Here is an 18,692-nt window from a genome sequence, read left to right as displayed (position 1 = left end):
GCCCGGCGCTGCCCACCCGGCGCTGTCACAACGGCACCGGTGACACGAGAAACCTCCGGACCCCGCAGCGCCCGAGACCGCACGAGTGGCGCGGCCAGAGCATCCCAGCACCCACTCGCCACCCCCTCCCTCCCTCCCTCCGCGGAGACGCCTCCGGAATAGCCAAGAAACGCTGCATTAGGCAGGTTCGGGATAATCTGGGCTCTCCCGCCCCTTTTCTCCCGCAAAGGTCTGCTCTTAATCCCCTCCAGCGAGCGAGCGAGCAGCGGCTGTGAGCGCAGCGCTCTCCCCGGCAGTGGGGCTGGGATCAGCTCGGGATTCACCGCCGGTGCCGGGGGGGCCGCGGTGGCCGTGGAATCCATCCTGGGGGATGTGGAACCCATCCTGGGGCCGTGGAACCCATCCCGGGGGATGCAGAATCCATCCCGGGGCCTTGGAATCCATCCTGGGGGATGCAGAATCCATCCCGGGGGATGTGGAACCCATCCTGGGGCCGTGGAACCCATCCCGGGGCCGTGGAACCAGTCCCGGGGGATGTGGAACCAATCTCGGGGGATGTGGAACCCGTCCCGGGGGATGTGGAACCAATCTCGGGGGATGTGGAGCCCCGCATCAGCACCCACGCTGGGCTCCTGGGGTGACCACGGACCCCCTGCCATCGTGTCCCACCCACCCACGGCCTGGAGGGACCCCAGCCCCCCCAAATGGATCGAGCAGTGGGACTGGCTGGGGCAGTGCAGGGATGTGGGTGCAGCCTCGTGGGTGTCACGGTCACGAGTGGAACGGGGACATCGCTCTGCCCTGCGGCTGTAGCCGCCTCCTCCTGGCACCTCAGCGCGGTTCTTAATTCCCCGTAATTAATTAGAGTCGGTCACCCAGCAGCACCTCAGCCCCACCGCTCTGCCAGGGGTGCGGCCAGCTCTGAGCTCTGCCCATGGGGATCCCACTCGTGACTCCCGGTGGGAAGGGACCGGTGAGCCCCCGGCCCCGCCATCCCCCGGCGGTGCCGAGCCCCCACCCCTGACCCCACTCCTGTCCCGGTCCGGTCCCCCCACCCCGGGACGCCCCGGGCGGGGCCCAGGGTTCCGCCCCCCCCCGCCCCACTCGTGTTTGAATGGGGAGCGTGGGACCGCCCCGTGACGTAGCGCTGTGCCATTGGTCCGGGCGGGGCGATGATGTCATCGCCGGGGTGGGGGGGGCGCTCCGTTCCGGCGCGGCGCGGCCATGGACCGGCGGCGGCAGCGGGGCCCGGGCGAGCAGGTACGGGAGGGAGGGACGGGGACACACCGGGGGCTCCGCGGGTCGCGGCGGCCCGGCGAGACTCGGCCCCGCTTGGCCAGGTCCGGCCCGGCGCGGCTCGTCCCGGCGTGGCGGGCTCCCGGCGCGCTCAGCTCGGCTATTGTCCGGCGGGCGGGCGGGGTCCCCGGCGCTGCCGCGCTCCGGTACGGGGCGGAGGGGCGGCCGGGACCCCCCGCCTCATTCCCCGCCGCGCCGTGGGGCCGGAGCGCGGCGCGGGTGGGTGAAGGGGTTAACAGGATGCGGAGCGCTGTTTGCCCAGCGCGGGGCACCGGCCCGGCTCAGCGCACCCCGCCCCACCGGCCATGGGCGCCCGTTCGCTCCGCCGAGCCCCTCGCGGGGGTGGCGGCGGTGGGACCGGGGCGGTGGCTGCCCGCGGCCCGGGTCGGGAATCGGATCCTCGGCGGCTGGAGCGGCTCCAGCGGCACTCGGGGCTGGGCGCCGGCGGGTGCTGAGTCAGAGCCGCCCGAAATCCCCTTCCCGTTCATCCCCCGGTGTTCCCGGACAGGGGTCCCGGCTGGCCGCAGCCTGCCCTCCGCCCTGCCACCCGTCCCACTCCGCTGCCGCGGGTGCCCGGAGAGAGGCAGTGCCCGGTTCTACCGGCGCTGGGCACGGGGCTGGCTCCCGGAGCCGCTCCGGTGCCCGCAGAACCGTGGATCCGTGGGCAGCGAGCGCTGGCGGGCGCTGGACTCGTCCCACGCCGGCCCGGTTTGACCCCGCTCTGGCAGCAGCAGCAACAGTGTGGAGTATGGATGTTTCCAAGCGCCGAATGTATGGATCAGGGAGGCTGTTCCAAAGGGAGCTGGGATCTATAGAGCCGTGGAGTTGTTCCAAAGGGATCGTTAACGGGCTCTGAGGGGAAACTGAGGCACAACGTGCCATCCCTGCAGCCAGGACAGGGCTCGTTCCCAGCCCGGGCACGCAGTAAACAAATCTGTGTTGGCCGCAGCTCCCACGGAAACCGTGGAGCGACTCCAGCTGAGCTTTAGCCCCGGAGGCTCAGCGTGTTTGGGGGTGCAGAGCGAGCCTGCCCGAACCCCGATCCCGATCCCCGGCTCCGTGAGCGGCCGCGGGGCTCCATCCCCGGCCCCCGCTCCAGCCCCGCCGCTGCCGGCGTTGTGCTGACCGTGCCGCTCGCCGCCTTTGTTCGCTGCGTTTTGTCCCGAGCAGGAAGAGCCGCGCAGGGCCCCCCGAGCCGGCTCCGGGCCCCCGGCAGGTAGGGAGCCGTGGGATGGCTGCCTGCGAACTTCCCGTCCAGCCCAGAAAACCGCAGGAATCCGGAGCCCGGCGCAGGTCGGGAGGTCTGTTCAGCCCCGGCATCCTGTGGCAGACCCTGTTGCACAGACGCAGAGCCAGGCCAGCGAGGAGATGAGATAACCTTTACCCCTGGAAAAGTCCCCTCCTGGCCCTGCAGAGCCGCGGGCCGGTTCGTGGCCCCGGAGCTGGAGGATTTATGGCCCTGTGCGTGTTCTGGCGTGTCCTGCCAGCGGTTCCTCGCTGAACTCTGGCTACCTCCCGGCTCTTGGCAGTCCCCTCCGGGAGCGCTTCTCTGCTTTTGGCACCGGCGCTGAGTTCCCAGCCTGGTGCTGATCCGTGTGCCGGTGGGAGCCAAGCTTCTCCTCCCTCCCCGGGTGCCATCTCTCCATCCCCGGCCCTGGAGCTCGCTGCCAGGGCATTTTCCACTTCCAGAGGCCGCTCGGAGCATCCCGGGGTTGCTGCAGCAGCGGCGTCCCGGTGCCAGGGACAGGACCAGACCTGTCACCGCCAGCACCGCCTGCCCCCGGGCCCTGGGAAGAGTCGCTGCGGAGCCGAAGCGAGGGTGTGACAGCGCTGTGTCCCCTCCTGGGCCGGCGGTGGCGGGCTGTGAGCCGTGCCCTGTCTCCGGCTGCCGCCTGCCCGGCTCCAACATCAAAGGATCAAAGGATCCCCGAGGGGCAGCGCACCCCAGAGCGGGGCTGAGCGGGCGGGGTGGCCGCCCTGTCCCGTGTGTGGGTTCTCCCTGGCCCTGGGCACTGTGGGGGACCCGACCGGTCCGGCACAGCCCCTGCCCCATTGCTGGCAGGGCGGGGAGAGCACGCTCTGATCTCGGGGTGCTGCCCGGGGGGCTCTGCTTGGGGAAGCTGGGGAGCTCGTTTGGAGCCGGCTGGGCCGGCCAGGAGGCTTTTCCAGCTTGGCTTTTCCAGCTTGGCTCTCCCAGCTCGGCTTTCCCAGGCTGTGAACGGGAAGAGCTGGGGGCAGGATGCTCGGGAATGTGGCTGGACTTGGCGTTTCTCCTGTGTGCTCTCACTCACTGGCCTCCTTCCCTGAGCCACTTTCACTCTGGTCCCCACGGGTGACTGATGCAGGGCAGGATGAGATGGAGAGGATAGAGGGGGGGTCTCGTGGGAAGCCTGCACCATCAGGGCACGTGGGCCTGGCCAGGGCTGTCCCAGTTCTGCGCTGTCCTACAAGCAGACAGTCATTTACAGGGACAATTGTGTCCCTGGGCGCCTCAGGTTCTCAGTCCCCAGAGCCACAGGGCTCCCAGGGCAGGTGGGAGGCAGCACAGGGCTGTCAGTACCAGTTATCCCTCTTGTCCTCGAGCCCTGTGTGCAGGTCCTGTCCCCTCCCCTTGCCCCAAAGCCCTGCTGGGGCTTGGCTGTGCTCTGGGCAGCGCTGCCAGGTGCCTGTGAAGTCTCTCGGGTTACCAGCAGCTTCCCCTGGTAGGTGGCTGGAACGGCAGCGATGCCTCCCTGGCCTGGTTTCCTTTGTGAAGGCACCAGCAGCAGCGGGAATGTCACAGGATCTGCTCTCCCCGAGCAACAGGAGGAGAAAAGGGCTCTGTGTCCAGCTCCCCAGTGTGGGCAGCACTGTCCATCTGTGCTGCCACCGCCTCTCGGGGCGAGCTGGGAGCGAGGCATCGAGCGATGGGGGCAGATTTTGGCTGCTGTGAAGACTGCAGAGTTTAGGGGAGGGGGCCACGTTATCCCTGTGCAGGCTGTGAGGGTGATGGAGCGCTGCTGGCCCGGCTGGGACCGCTCCAACCTCCCGGTGGCCCCTTTGCAAAGTATCTCACAAATGCTGAACTTGGCCCCGAAATCTAAATACAAGGGAGGGACAGTCCCCAGATGGCCTAAATCAGCAGCACGGTTGCCTGGCCCAGCTGGGGAGCTCGCCGGGAGTGTTTGTTTTATGGGAAAGCAGAGGCTGCAGGAATGCTGGCCTGGAAGGAGACCTTGGAAGGGGAAAGCGTTCGTGCCATGCACGCGTGAGGGAGATCCCAGAGAGGCAGCAGAGATCCCAGAGAGCTGCTCCTCTCTGCTGGGATGGGCTGGGGGGGAAGGAATTCTCCTGGCTCCTGGTTTGGGGTGCAGGGAAGGAGGTGTGGCTGCTGAGTGGCTGCTCCTGCTGCTGGGGGTGAGCTGGGGGCTCCCCATGTGCCATCATCCCCCTGGGGGCTCAGGCTGTGCCTCCCTGGGATGGTGCAGGGAAGGAGATGTGGCTGCTGGGTGACTTCTCCTGCTGCTGGGGGTGAATTTGGGGCTCCCCAGCTGGTCCCCCATGTGCCATCATCCCCCTGGGGGCTCAGGCTGTGCCTCCCTGGGCTGGTCATGGAATGAGACCATGTGCCACCAGTGCCATGCCACAGAGCACTCCTGGCCTGGCCAGGCCCATCCGGGAGCCAGGCACGGGAGGGTTGGGCAGAGGACTTTGCCCCAGCGTGGGGCCAGAGTCCATCCTGCCCTGCCTGTGCTCCTGCTGCTCCTCTGGGGGACAGCGGGGTGTCACAGCCTGCCTCTGGGGACAGGAGGGGGTGGAGGTGTCCCCTGGCCCTGCTGGCGCCCCTGGGGTGGGTGCTGGTGGCGGTGTCCAGGACCGGGCTGTGCTGGGACCATCGATGCCAGCTGTGCCCCGGGGACGTGGCCCCGTCACACGGTTCCTTCCGAAGCCACACGTCCGTGTCCCTTCCCGTGCGTGTCACGGGGCGCGGTGTCGCCGGCGGTGCCCGCAGGGAGGAAGAGGGCGGCCACGGGCCCTTCCTCCCCGGCTGCCTCTCCCGGACCACCTGGGGCCGCCTGGCGCCGCGGGATGCGGCCACACGCTCGCTGTCCTTGTCCCCTCATTGCCTGCCTGGGCTGGTGGCACCGAGGTGGGCAAGGGAAGGAGGAACGTGTTCACTTGTGCCCGTTGCCGTTGTGGTCGAGCAGAGCCCTCGTCATTTCTGTCACCTCTGAGTCACAGCGGTGACCACGAGACCGCTGGGGAGGGTGGGGATGGTCACACTCCGAGGGTTTTGGGGGGCTCCAGGGTGCCATAAAGCGGTGTCCCCATGTCCCCGTGCTGCAGAGCATGGAGGGGTCCCCATCGTGGTCCCCCCGTCCCCCTGCTCGGCTGGCGGTGCCTCCCGGGGGCTCTACGCCCTCCTCACACACTTCCTGCCGTCTGTTTCCAATTCCTCCTGGCGTCTGCTCCTCCCCGCTTTCTTCCAATTAGGAAAAAAAAAGAAAAAAAATCCCAGGCATCTTCTCAGCGTGCTGCTCGCAGAGCCTGGAGCTGCTGTGCCCTGCTTGAGGGGGCTGGGGCTGCACGGGCAGGGGCAGAGGGTGCCCGTGGTGCCCATTCATGGGGGGCACAGGGTCAGGGATCATCCTGAGGGATTTCTGTGCCCAGGTGTTTCTCCTGAGGGTCTCTCTGCTCCAGGGATGGGTCTGGGGGTGTGGGGATGTGTCCAATGTGGAATGATGCCCTGCATGGAGCCAGTTCTCAGGAGAACCAAGCAGCTGGTGGGCACAGGATCATATTTTGTAGCTTGGTGGGATCTCCTGAGGGTCTCTCTGCTCCAGGCTGGGTCTGGGGGTGTGGGGAGCTCAGAGGGGTCTGGGGATGTGGAATGATGCCCTGCATGGAGCCAATTCCCGGGAAAGCCAAGCTGGTGGGCACAGGATCCCATTTGGCAGCTTGGTGGGATCCTCAAAGCCTGACCATGTCCTTCCCTCCTCTCCCCTAGGAGTGACCCATCGGTGACACCGGTGACATCCCAGCTGCGCAGCCCCATCTGTGAGCACCGTACGCGGGACCCAGCGTGGCACAGCCTCCCCTGGGCGCCACCATGCCCATCCTCAAGCAGCTCGTGTCCAACTCGGCGCACTCCAAGCGCCGCTCGCGCGCCGACCTGACGGCCGAGATGATCAGCGCTCCCCTGGGCGATTTCCGCCACACCATGCACGTGGGGCGCGCCGGGGACGCCTTCGGGGACACCTCCTTCCTCACCAGCAAGGCCGGGGAGCCGGTGCCGGAGGCGGGAGAGGAGCCCGGAGCCTCCAAGCCGGGCCTGCTGTCGCGGCGCTTCCGCAGCAGCAAGCGCTCGCAGTCGGTGACGCGCGGCGACCGGCGGGACATGCTGGGCTCGCTGCGCGACTCGGCGCTCTTCGTCAAGAACGCCGTGTCCCTGCCGCAGCTCAACGAGAAGGACGTGGACAGGAGCGCGGGGCAGCTGCCCAAGAGCCTCTCGTCCAGCCCCGTGAAGAAGCTGCCCGAGGAGGGGAGCCCCGAGGAGCAGCAGCGCCCCAACGGAGCGGCCGCGGGGCCGCGGAGCCCCGGCCTGGACGAGCGCGACTTCGGGGACATCACGGACCTGCCCGTGGGGCTGGCCAAGGGCGGCGCGGGCTTGAAGCACGCCGAGTCCATCATGTCCTTCCACATCGACCTGGGGCCCTCCATGCTCGGCGACGTGCTGAGCATCATGGATAAGGATCAGTGGGAGCAGGACGAAGACGCCGAGGCAGAGGAGGAGGAGGAGGAGGAGGAAGGCGAGGCTGCCCCGCCTGGCTCCCCGCTGGCGGCCCCGCCGAGCCAGAGCCCGGCCCGTGGCGCCGGTGGCCGCAGCCCCAGGGACAGCAGCCCGGTGTCCAGCTGCCCCTCGGAGCGCAGCCCTGTGCCCAGGCCGCCGAGCCAGCGGGGAGCGGCCCCGAAACGCCCCGACAAGGAGTTCTCGTTCGCCGACGAGGATGACGATGAGATCCGGGTATAGAGAGAGGAGGGCCGAGCCCAGGGTCTGGTTCTCACTGAGCTTGCTTGGACACAGGGCTGGACATGCCAAGAGGTGGCACCGGGGAGGACTCGGCTCCTGCCTGGTTCCCTCCGTGTGTTGCAGCAGGACAGAGCTCTGCTCCCAGGGCCAGGGCGTTCCTGACAGCCCCAGGCAGCTCCAGCACTCCTGGGAGGGGAAGCAGACTCGATTTCGGTTCTTTCTGTTGGACTTTGGATATTAGCTCCTTTCTCCTGCCCCCCCTGCCCGCGTAAAGCGATTTAGGATCCAACAAGACGAGCCTTTGGAGTTTTAGCCCTTTTAGTAATATATATATATTTTCCACCGTACAGTTTTTACTGTTTTCTGATTTGTACTTACCTTTCTCTACTCTCTTTTGGTTTTAACTGAGGGAAGATTTTCCCATGAGGAAGAACTTGGCTCTGGAGCAAGGAGGTGGCCTGGGACTATGGGCAGCTCCAGCTTCCTGGGATTTTTGGGGACAGAAAAGCTTTTTTCTGCAGACCAGGAGCTTCCCAGTGCCGTGGCAGGTGCTCGCTCCCCGTCCCTCGGATGGATGGATGGATGGATGGTTCCATCCCAGATGTTTGACTCTCCAGGGGTCACAGGGGTGCTCCCAGCCGGCTCCAGGGCCGCTGATGGAAGTGTGGGTCTGTGCCCTGTGGGAGCAGCTCCTGGAAGGCACCGGGATCCCGATGGGGCCGGGCAGTGGCGGGAGCAGGCGGCTGGAACAGGAGCTTTTATACCGTGTATGTACAAATGCAAGGAATAAAAGGAAATGGTAGTGACCGCAGTGGCCTGAGTTCCTCAGGGGTGACACTGAGGGGGGACCTGCTGCCCGAGCCGTTCCAGTGTCCCCGTGCTGCCCCATCCCTGCCCATCCCTGGCCGCAGTGTGGGCACCTGCCGGGCCGAGCTCTCTCTGCCGTGTCCTGAGGAAGCAGCAGAGCCCCCGCTGGCCGGATCTGGCTCGGGGCTGGGACCCTGGGGCCAGGCAGCTCCTGCCAAGGGCTGGCTCTGCCAGCGCTGCCCTGTCCTCCCCAGCCCTGCTCCCTGCGGCCGGGGAGGAGGGGGCAGCACTGCACTGGCTGTCCCTGCTCCCACGGGCTGGGGGCCAGGGGGTCCCTCCTGGGGCTGCCCTGGCCCTGGATGATCCCGGCAGAGCGAGCAGGAGTCACTGTGATCCCACAGCCAGCTTCCCACTGGGGAAATGGGGCTCTGCCAGTGCTGGGAGTGATTCTCCATTCCACCCCTTGGATGGAGCTGGGCTGAGAGGGGGCAGAGTGCCAGGAATGGCCCCACAGCCTTTCCCTGAGCACCATCCTCCTCGCTGCAGAGAGGGAATGATTTATCCCCCAAACAGCTTTGGGAGGGGCTGGATGCCCCTGCCCACCCAAATGGATCTCCCTGGGGCAGCCAGGGGAGCGAGCAAACGCTGTGGGGACACAATGGGGTCCTGTCCTGTCACCCCGGCCAGGGGACATTGGGCCATTGTCCGGGACAGGGAGAACAACAGCAGCTGCAGCTGGAGGCTCTGAGCTCAGCAGGCTGCTCTGCCCTGCTCACTGTGCCAGGGTCCCATGTCCCATCCCCTGAGCCAATGCCCCTTGCTCACTGTGCCAGTGTCCCCTGTCCCATCCCCTACCCCTGGTCACTGTGCCAGTGTCCCCTGCCCCCTGGTCACTGTGCCAGTGTCCCCTGTCCCATCCCCTGCCCCTGGTCACTGTGCCAGTGTCCCCTGTCCCATCCCCTGAGCCAATGCCCCTTGCTCACTGTGCCAGTGTCCCCTGTCCCATCCCCTGCCCCTGGTCACTGTGCCAGTGTCCCCTGTCCCATCCCCTGAGCCAATGCCCCTTGCTCACTGTGCCAGTGTCCCCTGTCCCATCCCCTGCCCCTGGTCACTGTGCCAGTGTCCCCTGTCCCATCCCTGCCCCTGGTCACCGTGCCAGTGTCCCTGTCCCATCCCCTGCCAATCCGGTCTCACTGTGCCAGTGTCCCCTGTCCCATCCCCTGCCCCTGGTCACTGTGCCAGTGTCCCCTGTCCCATCCCCTGCCCCTGGTCACTGTCACTGGGCCTCCTCTTGTCCCAGATGCGTGGCCAACACGCGGTTCGGTCCCTGCCTGGCTGTGCTCCCCGGGCTGTGGCAGGAGCACCCTGCCGGTGCACTGTCACGGGCCCCCTGTCACTGGATCTGTCACTAGCTGCCTGATCGTTCGTGACGCCTGTCGGCTCCGGGCTGGGGCTCGGCAGCGCCGCGGTGCCGCGAGGTGATGGGGCAGAAAGTGCGAGCGGGGCTGCAGAGCGTGAGCACGGCCGGGACACGGGGACAGCAGGGAGGGAGCGGGGACAGCGACAGTGCCACGTGTGCTGGGCTGGGGGCAGTGACACCAGCACCGCCAGTGCCCGGCCAGCACCGACAGCCAGGCACCCCCAGCATCCCCAAAGCCCTGGGTGGGCACAGTGACATTGTCACACCCCCGGGATGGGCACAGTGACATTTGTCACACCCCCGTGTCGCAGACATATTTTATGGAAAATCCTTTCCTTAGGATTTTTCCTCCTGAGAAGCTGGGAGGCCTCAGGAACAAAATGTAAACAGTGATTATCTGCTGCTGTGGAATGCAACAGGTGCATCTGTGATTGGTCTCATGTGGTTGTTTCTAATTAATGGCCAATCACAGTCAGCTGGCTTGGACAGAGAGCTGAGCCACAAACCTTTGTTATTATTCTATTCTATTCTATTCTATTCTATTCTATTCTATTCTATTCTATTCTATTCTATTCTATTCTATTCTATTCTATTCTATTCTATTCTATTCTATTCTATTCTTAGCCAGCCTTCTGATGAAATCCTTTCTTCTATTCTTTTAGTATCGTTTTAATATAATATATATCATAAAATAATAAATCAGCCTTCCGAAACATGGAGTCAGATCCTCATCCTGGGACCCCTGAACCCTGTGAACATGGTCACACTTCTAGGGTGGCATCAGGGTGTCCCATACGGTGGGCAGTGGGTGCCCAGCACCCTGCAGCACCCACGGGCAGAGTGTGACAGTGCTGGTCCAGTGCTCTGATGGCAAGTGACAGAATGGGAGCAGGGCTCCATGGGCCGTGGCAGCCCCGGGGCTGAGCCAGGGATGGAGCTTTGGGATGGAGCTTTGGGATAAATCCAGGGATAAATCCTGCTCCAGGTGGGCTCCAGCAAACTCACAGAGACCTGGTCGTGCCCAGAATGTGCCACTGGAGCCTGGCACCCTTGAAAACCCCATAGCTTTCATGGCAAAGAGTTTTTGCCCTTTGGGCACAACAGCTCATCCTATGGAGTTTTCTTCCCCAGAATTGGGGTGTTGTGGTCTGAGCTGCTGCTCCAGTGCCTTCACACAGGTCCTGGCCAGTCCCACCAGTACAAACTGGGTCAGTACAAACTGGGCAGGGCCAGGCACAGCTCTGAATTTGAAGGGAATGGTTCTTGGGGTGAAGTGCACTCAGAGATGGAAGTTCCCTGCCTGAGGATGGAACAGGGAGGGCTCTGAGGAGCATTCCACAAGAAACCACTCCATGATTTGCTGGGATGCAAAGGTGTGGCCCCTTCCAGGAGCCCAGGGCTGTGGCTCTGTCATGCCAAGCACTGGAGAGCAGGGCAGGGGCTGGTGCTGCTGTGCCCAGAGCACCCCAAACACACGCAGCACCCACCCCGTGCTGCTGGAACGCTCCATCCCAGCACTCTGGCCGTGTTTGTCTCTGTGTAAGGCCTCCAAGTGAGGGGTTAACCCAGCCCCCAGGCAGCCCCAGCCCCTTTCCTGGAGGAGAAGCAGATGTGGGAGTGGGGAGGCTGAGAGGGGAGCGGGGCTGAGCTCCCCAGCTGGGGCTGCAGGCAATCAGGGCTGCAAATTGGGATCAGATGTGGGCAGCTCCCCCCTGTAAATGCAGCACTGCAGGGCTGCTGGGGCTGGTTCTGCTCTGCCTGGGGAGGAGGAGGAGGAAGAGGAGGGTTTTGCTGGGGCCCAGGGAGGCTGCCGGGACCTGCAGAGCGCGGTGCTCCCTTTGGAGAGCTGTGTTTTCCCTGGGGAGTCCCCTTCCCTCTTCCCCTTCCCCTGCTGGGCTCTCCCCGCAGCAGGGATGATGCAGGAGCTGGTGGCTGGCATGGAGAGGATCAGCTTGGACTCGGAGGCTGATGTGGAGCAGCTCAGAGCTCAGCCCCTGCCCTTCCCGGGGGTGGACAGTAAGTTGGGGACAGGGCTGTGGCGTTTTTGGGTGGTGCTGGGGCTGTGGGAGCTTTTGGGGTTCTCCTCTTGCTGCCCTCCCGCAAAACCTGGCTGGTTTTTGTCCTGGCTCTGGGCATTGCTGGGGACAGGCTGGCAGTGCCAGGGCTGTCCCAGGTGTGCAGGGACACTGGGGACAGGCTGGCAGTGCCAGGGCTGTCCCAGGTGTGCAGGGACACTGGGGACAGGCTGGCAGTGCCAGGGCTGGGCACTGGGGACCCGCGGGCAGTGACAGGGCTGTCCCAGGTGTGCAGGGACACTGGGGACAGGCTGGCAGTGCCAGGGCTGTCCCAGGTGTGCAGGGACACTGGGGACAGGCTGGCAGTGCCAGGGCTGGGCACTGGGGACAGGCTGGCAGTGACAGGGCTGTCCCAGGTGTGCAGGGCCACCCCCGGCCCGGCAGGACCAAGCCCGCCGTGTGCAAGCATTGGCTGCGAGGGCTCTGCAAGAGAGGTGAAAGCTGCGATTTCCTGCACGGCTACGATGCCAGCCGGGTGCCCGAGTGCTATTTCTACTCCAGGTTCGGTAGGTGCGGGGCTGGGCATCCCAGGGAACCCCTTCCCATCCCTCGGGGCTGGCCTGGAGCGAGCGGCTGATGCCACCTCCTGCCTGCGGGGAGAAGTGCCACTGTCAAACAGCCGCTGTCCCCCCATCCCAGCCAAACCGGGCTGTCCCAGGGCACCCCAATTCCTCTGATCCAGCCCATCCTGGCGGGATTTATTCTCTCCGCATTGTCCCGAGTGTTCCATGCCTTGTTCCCGCAGGGGAGTGCAGCAACAAGGACTGTCCCTTCCTGCACGCCGGTGCCACCGCCAGCACCGGGCGCTGTCCCTGGTACGACCGAGGCTTCTGCTGGCACGGTGAGCTGGGGATGGGCAGGGCTGGGTGGGCAGGGGGTGCCCAGAGGGGATGGGGCAGTGTGACTGTGTTCACAGGGGTCCCAGGATGAGGGAAGAGACGAGGATCTGACTCCATGTTTCAGAAGGCTTGACTTATTATTTTATGATATATATGATATTATTTTATGATATATACTATATTAAAACTATACTAAAGGAATAGAAGAAAGGATTTCATCAGAAGGCTGGCTAAGAATAGAAAAAGAAGGAATGGTAACAAAGGTTTGTGGCTCGGACTCTCTGTCCAAGCCAGCTGGGCTGTGATTGGCCATTAATTAGAAACAACCACATGAGACCAATCCCAGATGCACCTGTTGCATTCCACAGCAGCAGATAATTATTCTTTACATTTTGTTCCTGAGGCCTCCCAGCTTCTCAGGAGGAAAAATCCCAAGAAAAGTATTTTTCAGAAAATATCATGGCTATGGGGCAGAGTGGGCAGGGGGTGCCCGATGGGGCTGGTGCCCACGACCCGAGGGGGTGGATTTGGGCTGGGAGCTGCAGGAAGAGCAGAGCTCTCACAATTTCGTGTCCCTGTGAGTGTCCCCTGTGCCCGGCAGGTCCCCTGTGCAAGTACAAGCACATGAGGAGGGTGATGTGTGCCAACTACCTGGTGGGCTTCTGCCCCGAGGGACCCAAGTGCAAATTCGTGCAGTACGTACTGGGGGGGCTTGGTGTGTGGTTTGGGGGGTGTAAAACCCCCTCTCTGAGGTGGCTGTGGCCATTGCAGGGTCAGGGACAAGGACACAAAGGGTCTGAATTAACCAAACCCCACACCTGAGCTGGGCTGCTGTGACAGCAGGGGCAGGGGTGGGTGGGCAGGGGACAGCCCTGAGGGGCTGGGGGAGCCTCAGGGGGGTTTGGGGACAGCCCTGAGGGGCTGGGGGAGCTTTAGGGGGGTTTGGGGACAGCCCTGAGGGGCTGGGGGAGCCTCAGGGGGGTTTGGGGACAGCCCTGAGGGGCTGGGGGAGCCTCAGGGGGGTTTGGGGACAGCCCTGAGGGGCTGGGGGGGCCTCAGGAGGGTTTGGGGACAGCCCTGAGGGGCTGGGGGGCCTCAGGAGGGTTTGGGGACAGCCCTGAGGGGCTGGGGGGCCTCAGGAGGGTTTGGGGACAGGCCTGAGGGGCTGGGGGAGCTTCAGGGGGGTTTGGGGACAGCCCTGAGGGGCTGGGGGAGCTTCAGGAGGGTCTGGGGACACCCCTGAGGGGCTGGGGCAGCTTCAGGAGGGGTCTGGGGACAGCCCTAAGGGGCTGGGGAGCCTCAGGAGGGGTTTGGGGACAGCCCTGAGGGGCTGTAGGAGCCTCAGAGGGGTTTGGGGACAGCCCTGAGTGGCTGGGGGAGCCTCAGGGGGGTTTGGGGACAGCCCTGAGGGTCTGGGGGAGCTTCAGGGGGGGTTTGGGGACAGCCCTGAGGGGCTGGGGGAGCCTCAGGGGGGTTTGGGGACAGCCCTGAGGGGCTGGGGGAGCTTCAGGAGGGTCTGGGGACACCCCTGAGGGGCTGGGGCAGCTTTAGGGGGGTTTGGGGACAGCCCTGAGGGGCTGTAGGGGGCTCTGGGGACACCCCAAGCAGTAACTGCCTGTCCTCTGTGTCCCCTCCAGCCTCAAGGCCGGGCTGATGCCGAGCAGCACAGACCCATCCAAGGTGAAGCTGCTGTCCCTGTGCCCATGGGGGTGATGCCCCAGTTGCCCCCCAGCTCCTGTGGGGCAGCAGATGCCAACTGCCCCCCCTCTGCCCCCTTTCCCCAGGGAGCTGGATGCCCATGGGGGCTGGTACAGAGGGACCTGGCTGCTGCAGAGGACGGGGGAGGTGAGCATGTGCCAGCCAAGGAGCCACCTGCATGTGGCACCCAGCAGCTGTGGGACACCAGGGGCTGCCCCCCGAGCCCCCAGAGCCTGCTGCAGGCAGGCACCTGCTCCAAGGTGAGAGATTCTGGGCAATGGGAGGGCTGGGAGCAGTGGTGTCACCTTGGGGGGAGGATGAGGAGCAGCAGGCGCTGTGGGGATGCTCAGAGTGCTCCCAAACAGCCTCTTGGACTGGAAATGTGTGTTTTCCTTGTGGTGTTTGGAGCTGGGGTGGGAACCAGCAGGGGAAGGGATTTGAGTGGTGAGAACCCTGGGAACAACAAATCCCTGTGGCTCAGAGGTTTGGTGTAGTTGGAACTCTCAGGGTGCTGTTCCATTATTCCATTCCTTTGGAAATGGGGTGAAAATGAACACATGGGGATGTGGCAGGGGCTGATCCAGCACAAACCCCTTCCCTGTGCCCCCAGAGAGGATCAGCCAGACCCTGTGCCAGCCAGAGCAGGAGGACTCAGCTGGAAATGCTGCTGGGAAAGTGACTGCAGTGCTCCACACAGCTCAGGAGAGGATGAGGAGGATGAGGAGGAGGACGACACACACCATGGACACAGCACCGGGACAGCCAGCAGGGTCTGCCCAGCACAGCTCACAGCACAGAAAGCACTGCATGCAATGTCAATCGGGGCCTGGCACAGCTGGCTGCTCCCCTGGCACAGCTGGCTGAGGGCAGCAGCAGCACTGCCAAGGTGTGAAGGGTGCAGGCCTGGCTGGGGCCAGGATTTTGGGCACAGGGAGGGCGGGGATGTGCTCATCCCTTGGGAAAGGAGCACAAAGCACCACGTTTGAGATCACAACCCGAGCAGGAAAGGAAAATCCACACAGGTTTTTATTGCTGGTGAGAGAGTTTTTGGTGCAGCACCTCTGTCACAGCACTACTGCACTGCAGAATAAAGAGCTCAGACTTTTAATTCTTGGCTCCTTTTTTTTTTTTTTTTTTGCCCTTCATGCCTGGAACATGAGCAACCCTTTCCCAGACATGTCTGGGGATGGCAGGCTCCAACTAGCACTGCTGACTGTCCTGGTTTGCCCTTTGGGCACAACAGCTCATCCCATGGAGTTTTATTCCCCAGAGTTGGGGTGTTGTGGTCTGAGCTGCTGCTCCAGTGCCTTCACACAGGTCCTGGCCAGTCCCACCAGTACAAACTGGGCTGGGCCAGGCACAGCTCTGAATTGAAAGGGAATGGTTCTTGGGGTTGAAGTGCATTCAGCTACAGCAGAATTGTCACATAATCTCTAATGACAGCTCAGGACAAGGTGTTGTCTCCTGTCCCAAACAGGGGATCTGGGACTCTGCAGCCTCCAGGAGCTCTCCTGCCCCCACAGATCCCTCAGGTGCCTCTAAAGCTTTCTCATTTCACTGTTAAAGCTGCCTGACCACGGAGGGGGGAGCACAGGCTGTCCCTGTCACCTCTGTGCCACACCAGCCGACCTGCAAAGCAGCTCCTCCTCAGCTGCAGCCCCAGCCAGGCCCCTGCAGCTGGGAATGCCTGCTGGGATGCTGCTCCTGGCTGCTCTGCTGCCTCCCCAAAGCTGGGGCTGTTCCCTGGCTGCTGCTCCAGCTCCTTCAGTGGTATTTTCTCCAGCGGTGCCGCTCTGGAAGAAAAGGGAGGGAAAAAAATCCAGGGTCAGCACAGGGATCTGTTTGGGGGCTCCAGCCCAAGTGCAGCTTCTCTGTTTCTGTGTTTGGAACCACCTGAACACCACCAAATTCCTTGTAATCTGTCAGGAAATGCAGCTCTTGTTGGAACATCTCCTCCCTCTGCCCCTGTGTGGGCTTTTCCAAGTGCTCCTGACAATCCTGGTGCTCTCCAGGGAGAAGCTGTGAGTCAGCAGCTGCTATCAGCACTTTTATTACCCAAATTCCTCTGCCCACCTAGAGAATCCTGCTCTCTGAGCTCTGGGATTAAATGGGGAGTGTTTAAACAATTTAATTATTTCAATTATTTCAGAGCTTTAATTAACAGGGATGCTAAACAGACTTTCAAGTGCTGCAAAAGGAAGAATTCCTGAAATAGAAAGCCTTTACTGATCCAGAGCTTTAATTAACAGGGATGCTAAACAGTGTTTCCAAGTGCTGCAAAAGGAAGAATTCCTGAAACAGGAAGCCTTACTGAAGTGCTGATAGTTCCAGCCATAGCTGAGCAGGCAGTAGCCAGCCAGGAGCATGGAGATTCCAGCAGGTCCCCCCTGCTTCACGTGGATGTACTTGGCACAGTAACTGCCCCAGGCTGTTGGGAGACAAAGGAGAGGGGTAAATCATGGGCTGCTCTTGGGAAGTCACTGCTTCCCTGGGACTTTACACAGCCAAAGTGTTGGGGAGGTTTGTTTGTTTATTCCCAGTGCCAGAGGGCAGGGATTGGTGGGATGATGGATGGGAAGGAATTGTTCCTTGTGAGGGGTGAGGCCCTGGCACAGGTGCCCAGAGGAGCTGTGGCTGCCCCTGGATCCCTGGCAGTGCCCCAGGCCAGGCTGGATGGGGTTGGAGCCATCTGGGACAGTGGAAGGCAGGGAATGGCACTGAATCATCCTTCTGGTCCCTTCCAGCACTCCATGATTTGTGCTTTGTAAAGATCCAGGCTGGCTATTTGAACAAAGTTAACCAGGGAAGTGGGATGGATGTGCCCCAAAAGCCAGGAGTTCTCACCTCTCTGCACTGCTCCCAGCAGCCCCTGGGCAGAGAAGCTGCAGGTGCTGATCCAGGTGTGCAGCTCGCCCAGCCTCACCTCCATCAGGGGCCTGTCGGCGAGGGGACCTGCAGGGTGACACAGCCTGGTCACAGCACTGTGGGGCTCTGTGCTGGCATGGGATGGGCAATGTGGGCTGGGAAAAGGAGAGGGAATCACTCCTCCCACACAGTTTGGGCTCCATCAGCCCAACACTCCATAAAAACATCACCCATTGGTGTTGCAGGCTGGAGGAGGCCCAGGTAAAGCTCCTTGGATTCTCCTGGATCCTTCCCTGGGCAAGCCCAGCATTCCCTACCCCTCCTCTCCCATTCCCTCTGCCATTCCAGCACATCCCAGCAGGGAGATTTTCATTACCTTGCTGCCCCTGTGCCAATCCACCCCTGGCTGTCTCCACCGTGATCCTCACATCCTCGTGGAAACGATTCCCTGGAAACATCCTGAGCCCTCCTGACTCGGGATACAATTCTGGAAACCACTCCAAGCCCCGGGCCGAGCAGAGGGGCTGGGTTTGGGGCGTGAGGGGCAGAGCTGGGCTCGGCCTGGGCTGGGTTTGGAGTGTGAGGGGCAGAGCCAGCCCCGGGGCTGTGCCCGGGCTCGGAACGGGCTGGGTTTGCAATGCCAGCCCCGGGGCTGTGCCCGGGCTCGGAACGGGCTGGGTTTGCAATGCCAGCCCCGGGGCTGTGCCCGGGCTCGGAACGGGCTGGGTTTGCAATGCCAGCCCCGGGGCTGTGCCCGGGCTCGGAACGGGCTGGGTTTGCAATGCCAGCCCCGGGGCTGTGCTCACGGTGGGCTCGGGCACTGCCGTCCCCCGCAGCCCCGGCAGCCCCAGCTCGTTCCCGGCTGTTCCCCAGCCGTGAGCTCCGATGGGCTCCGCCGGTGCCAGCCGGAGGCTCCGGGGGTGCAGAGCACACACGGGGGGTTCAGATCGCTCCCCAGCTTCCATCTGCACCCGCTCCCCTCCTGCTCGGGCTTTGTCTCTTCCCTTCTTCTGGACGAGGTCACCGGGGCTGTCGCTGCTCTCAGCGGGCTCTCGCAGTGTCTTTGTCGCCTTTAAGCCGCTTTTTCCTCCCTTGGAGCTCCCGCTCCCCGCGGCTCCCTGGCTCGGTGCCTCCTTGCTCCGCGATTTCGGGGCAGATTTGCGGGGAGCGGGGCCGGGCTCCGTCCGTTCCCCGCGGCTCCGCGGCTCCTTCTCCCGGACCACCCTGGCTCGGTGCTTCTCGATCACCACCTTGACCCCTTCCCGCAGCCTCTGGGGCACATCCTCCACCTCCTCGGGGTGCAGGTCCAGGCTGCGGGCCACGTCCTGCACCGCGTCGTGGCCGCTACCGGGGGCGGCGGGGTCGGTACCGGGGCAGGCAGGGCCGGTAGCGGGGGCCGGGCGGGGATGCGGCGCTGGGCTCGGCTCCGGGGCGCTGCCGCTGGTGGCGGAGGGCTGAGGGTTCGATCGCGGCGCCGCTCCCGGTGCGCTGGCGGGGCTCGGGCGTGCCGCTGAACCTCGGGCACTGCTCGGGACGGGCCGCGCGGTGCTGCCGGGGCCCGGCCCGGGGCTCGCTGCCGGTGCTGCCGGTGCGGCCTTGCAGTGCGGGAGGTGCGCGCGGAGCCGCTTGAAGGGCCGCCCGCAGTGCGGGCACAGCTCCGTCCCCGCCGCTCCCGCCGCCAT

At 63.7% G+C, this 18,692-nt stretch overlaps 3 protein-coding genes across 6 annotated transcripts; 2 read left to right on the top strand and 1 right to left on the bottom strand.

Annotated features, from left to right (window-relative positions):
- The first annotated feature begins 1,173 nt into the window (after nucleotides 1-1,173).
- CDC42EP4 (CDC42 effector protein 4) lies at nucleotides 1,174-8,113 on the top strand. The gene is made up of 2 exons (XM_064728703.1): nucleotides 1,174-1,260; nucleotides 6,284-8,113. Exon 2 carries the CDS (start codon nucleotides 6,386-6,388, stop codon nucleotides 7,304-7,306), a length of 921 nt encoding a protein of 306 aa, XP_064584773.1. The 5' UTR covers nucleotides 1,174-1,260; nucleotides 6,284-6,385; the 3' UTR covers nucleotides 7,307-8,113.
- A 3,168-nt stretch (nucleotides 8,114-11,281) lies between these two features.
- Nucleotides 11,282-15,253, top strand: CPSF4L (cleavage and polyadenylation specific factor 4 like). Of its 4 annotated transcripts, none has more exons than XM_064728791.1 (7): nucleotides 11,282-11,549; nucleotides 11,965-12,114; nucleotides 12,354-12,449; nucleotides 13,049-13,142; nucleotides 14,085-14,127; nucleotides 14,232-14,292; nucleotides 14,756-15,253. In XM_064728791.1, exons 1-7 carry the CDS (start codon nucleotides 11,447-11,449, stop codon nucleotides 15,007-15,009), a joined length of 801 nt encoding a protein of 266 aa, XP_064584861.1. In that variant the 5' UTR covers nucleotides 11,282-11,446; the 3' UTR covers nucleotides 15,010-15,253. The 4 variants fall into 4 exon arrangements, with proteins under 4 accessions (XP_064584861.1, XP_064584862.1, XP_064584863.1 ...); XM_064728792.1 differs by having other exon boundaries at nucleotides 14,232-14,405; XM_064728793.1 differs by lacking the exon at nucleotides 14,085-14,127.
- MTNAP1 (mitochondrial nucleoid associated protein 1) lies at nucleotides 15,154-18,692 on the bottom strand. Its single transcript, XM_064728790.1, has 4 exons — nucleotides 17,387-18,692; nucleotides 16,990-17,097; nucleotides 16,457-16,573; nucleotides 15,154-15,938 (listed from the first exon to the last, which is right to left on the bottom strand). The coding sequence occupies exons 1-4, from the start codon at nucleotides 18,690-18,692 to the stop codon at nucleotides 15,910-15,912; spliced, it is 1,560 nt and encodes a 519-aa protein (XP_064584860.1). The 3' UTR covers nucleotides 15,154-15,909.

This window comes from Zonotrichia leucophrys, chromosome 18, assembly GCF_028769735.1.
Source record: "Zonotrichia leucophrys gambelii isolate GWCS_2022_RI chromosome 18, RI_Zleu_2.0, whole genome shotgun sequence".
Lineage (NCBI taxonomy): Eukaryota > Metazoa > Chordata > Aves > Passeriformes > Passerellidae > Zonotrichia > Zonotrichia leucophrys.
This window is presented reverse-complemented; position numbering and strand designations above follow the sequence as displayed.

What these genes read in the sequence shown, in the direction of transcription:
- CDC42EP4 (XM_064728703.1), top strand. Translation starts at nt 6,386, where the DNA reads ATGCCCATCCTCAAGCAGCTCGTGTCCAACTCGGCGCACTCCAAGCGC.
- CPSF4L (XM_064728794.1), top strand. Translation starts at nt 11,447, where the DNA reads ATGATGCAGGAGCTGGTGGCTGGCATGGAGAGGATCAGCTTGGACTCG. An exon ending in GCCCTTCCCGGGGGTGGACA is followed by an intron (nt 11,550 to 11,964) that starts GTAAGTTGGGGA and finishes GGGCTGTCCCAG; the next exon opens with GTGTGCAGGGCCACCCCCGG. An exon ending in AGGCAGGCACCTGCTCCAAG is followed by an intron (nt 14,406 to 14,755) that starts GTGAGAGATTCT and finishes CTGTGCCCCCAG; the next exon opens with AGAGGATCAGCCAGACCCTG.
- MTNAP1 (XM_064728790.1), bottom strand. Translation starts at nt 18,692, where the DNA reads ATGGCGGCGGGAGCGGCGGGGACGGAGCTGTGCCCGCACTGCGGGCGG. An exon ending in GCTGGGAGCAGTGCAGAGAG is followed by an intron (nt 16,574 to 16,989) that starts GTGAGAACTCCT and finishes GTCTCCCAACAG; the next exon opens with CCTGGGGCAGTTACTGTGCC. An exon ending in CTGGAACTATCAGCACTTCA is followed by an intron (nt 15,939 to 16,456) that starts GTAAGGCTTCCT and finishes CTTTTCTTCCAG; the next exon opens with AGCGGCACCGCTGGAGAAAA.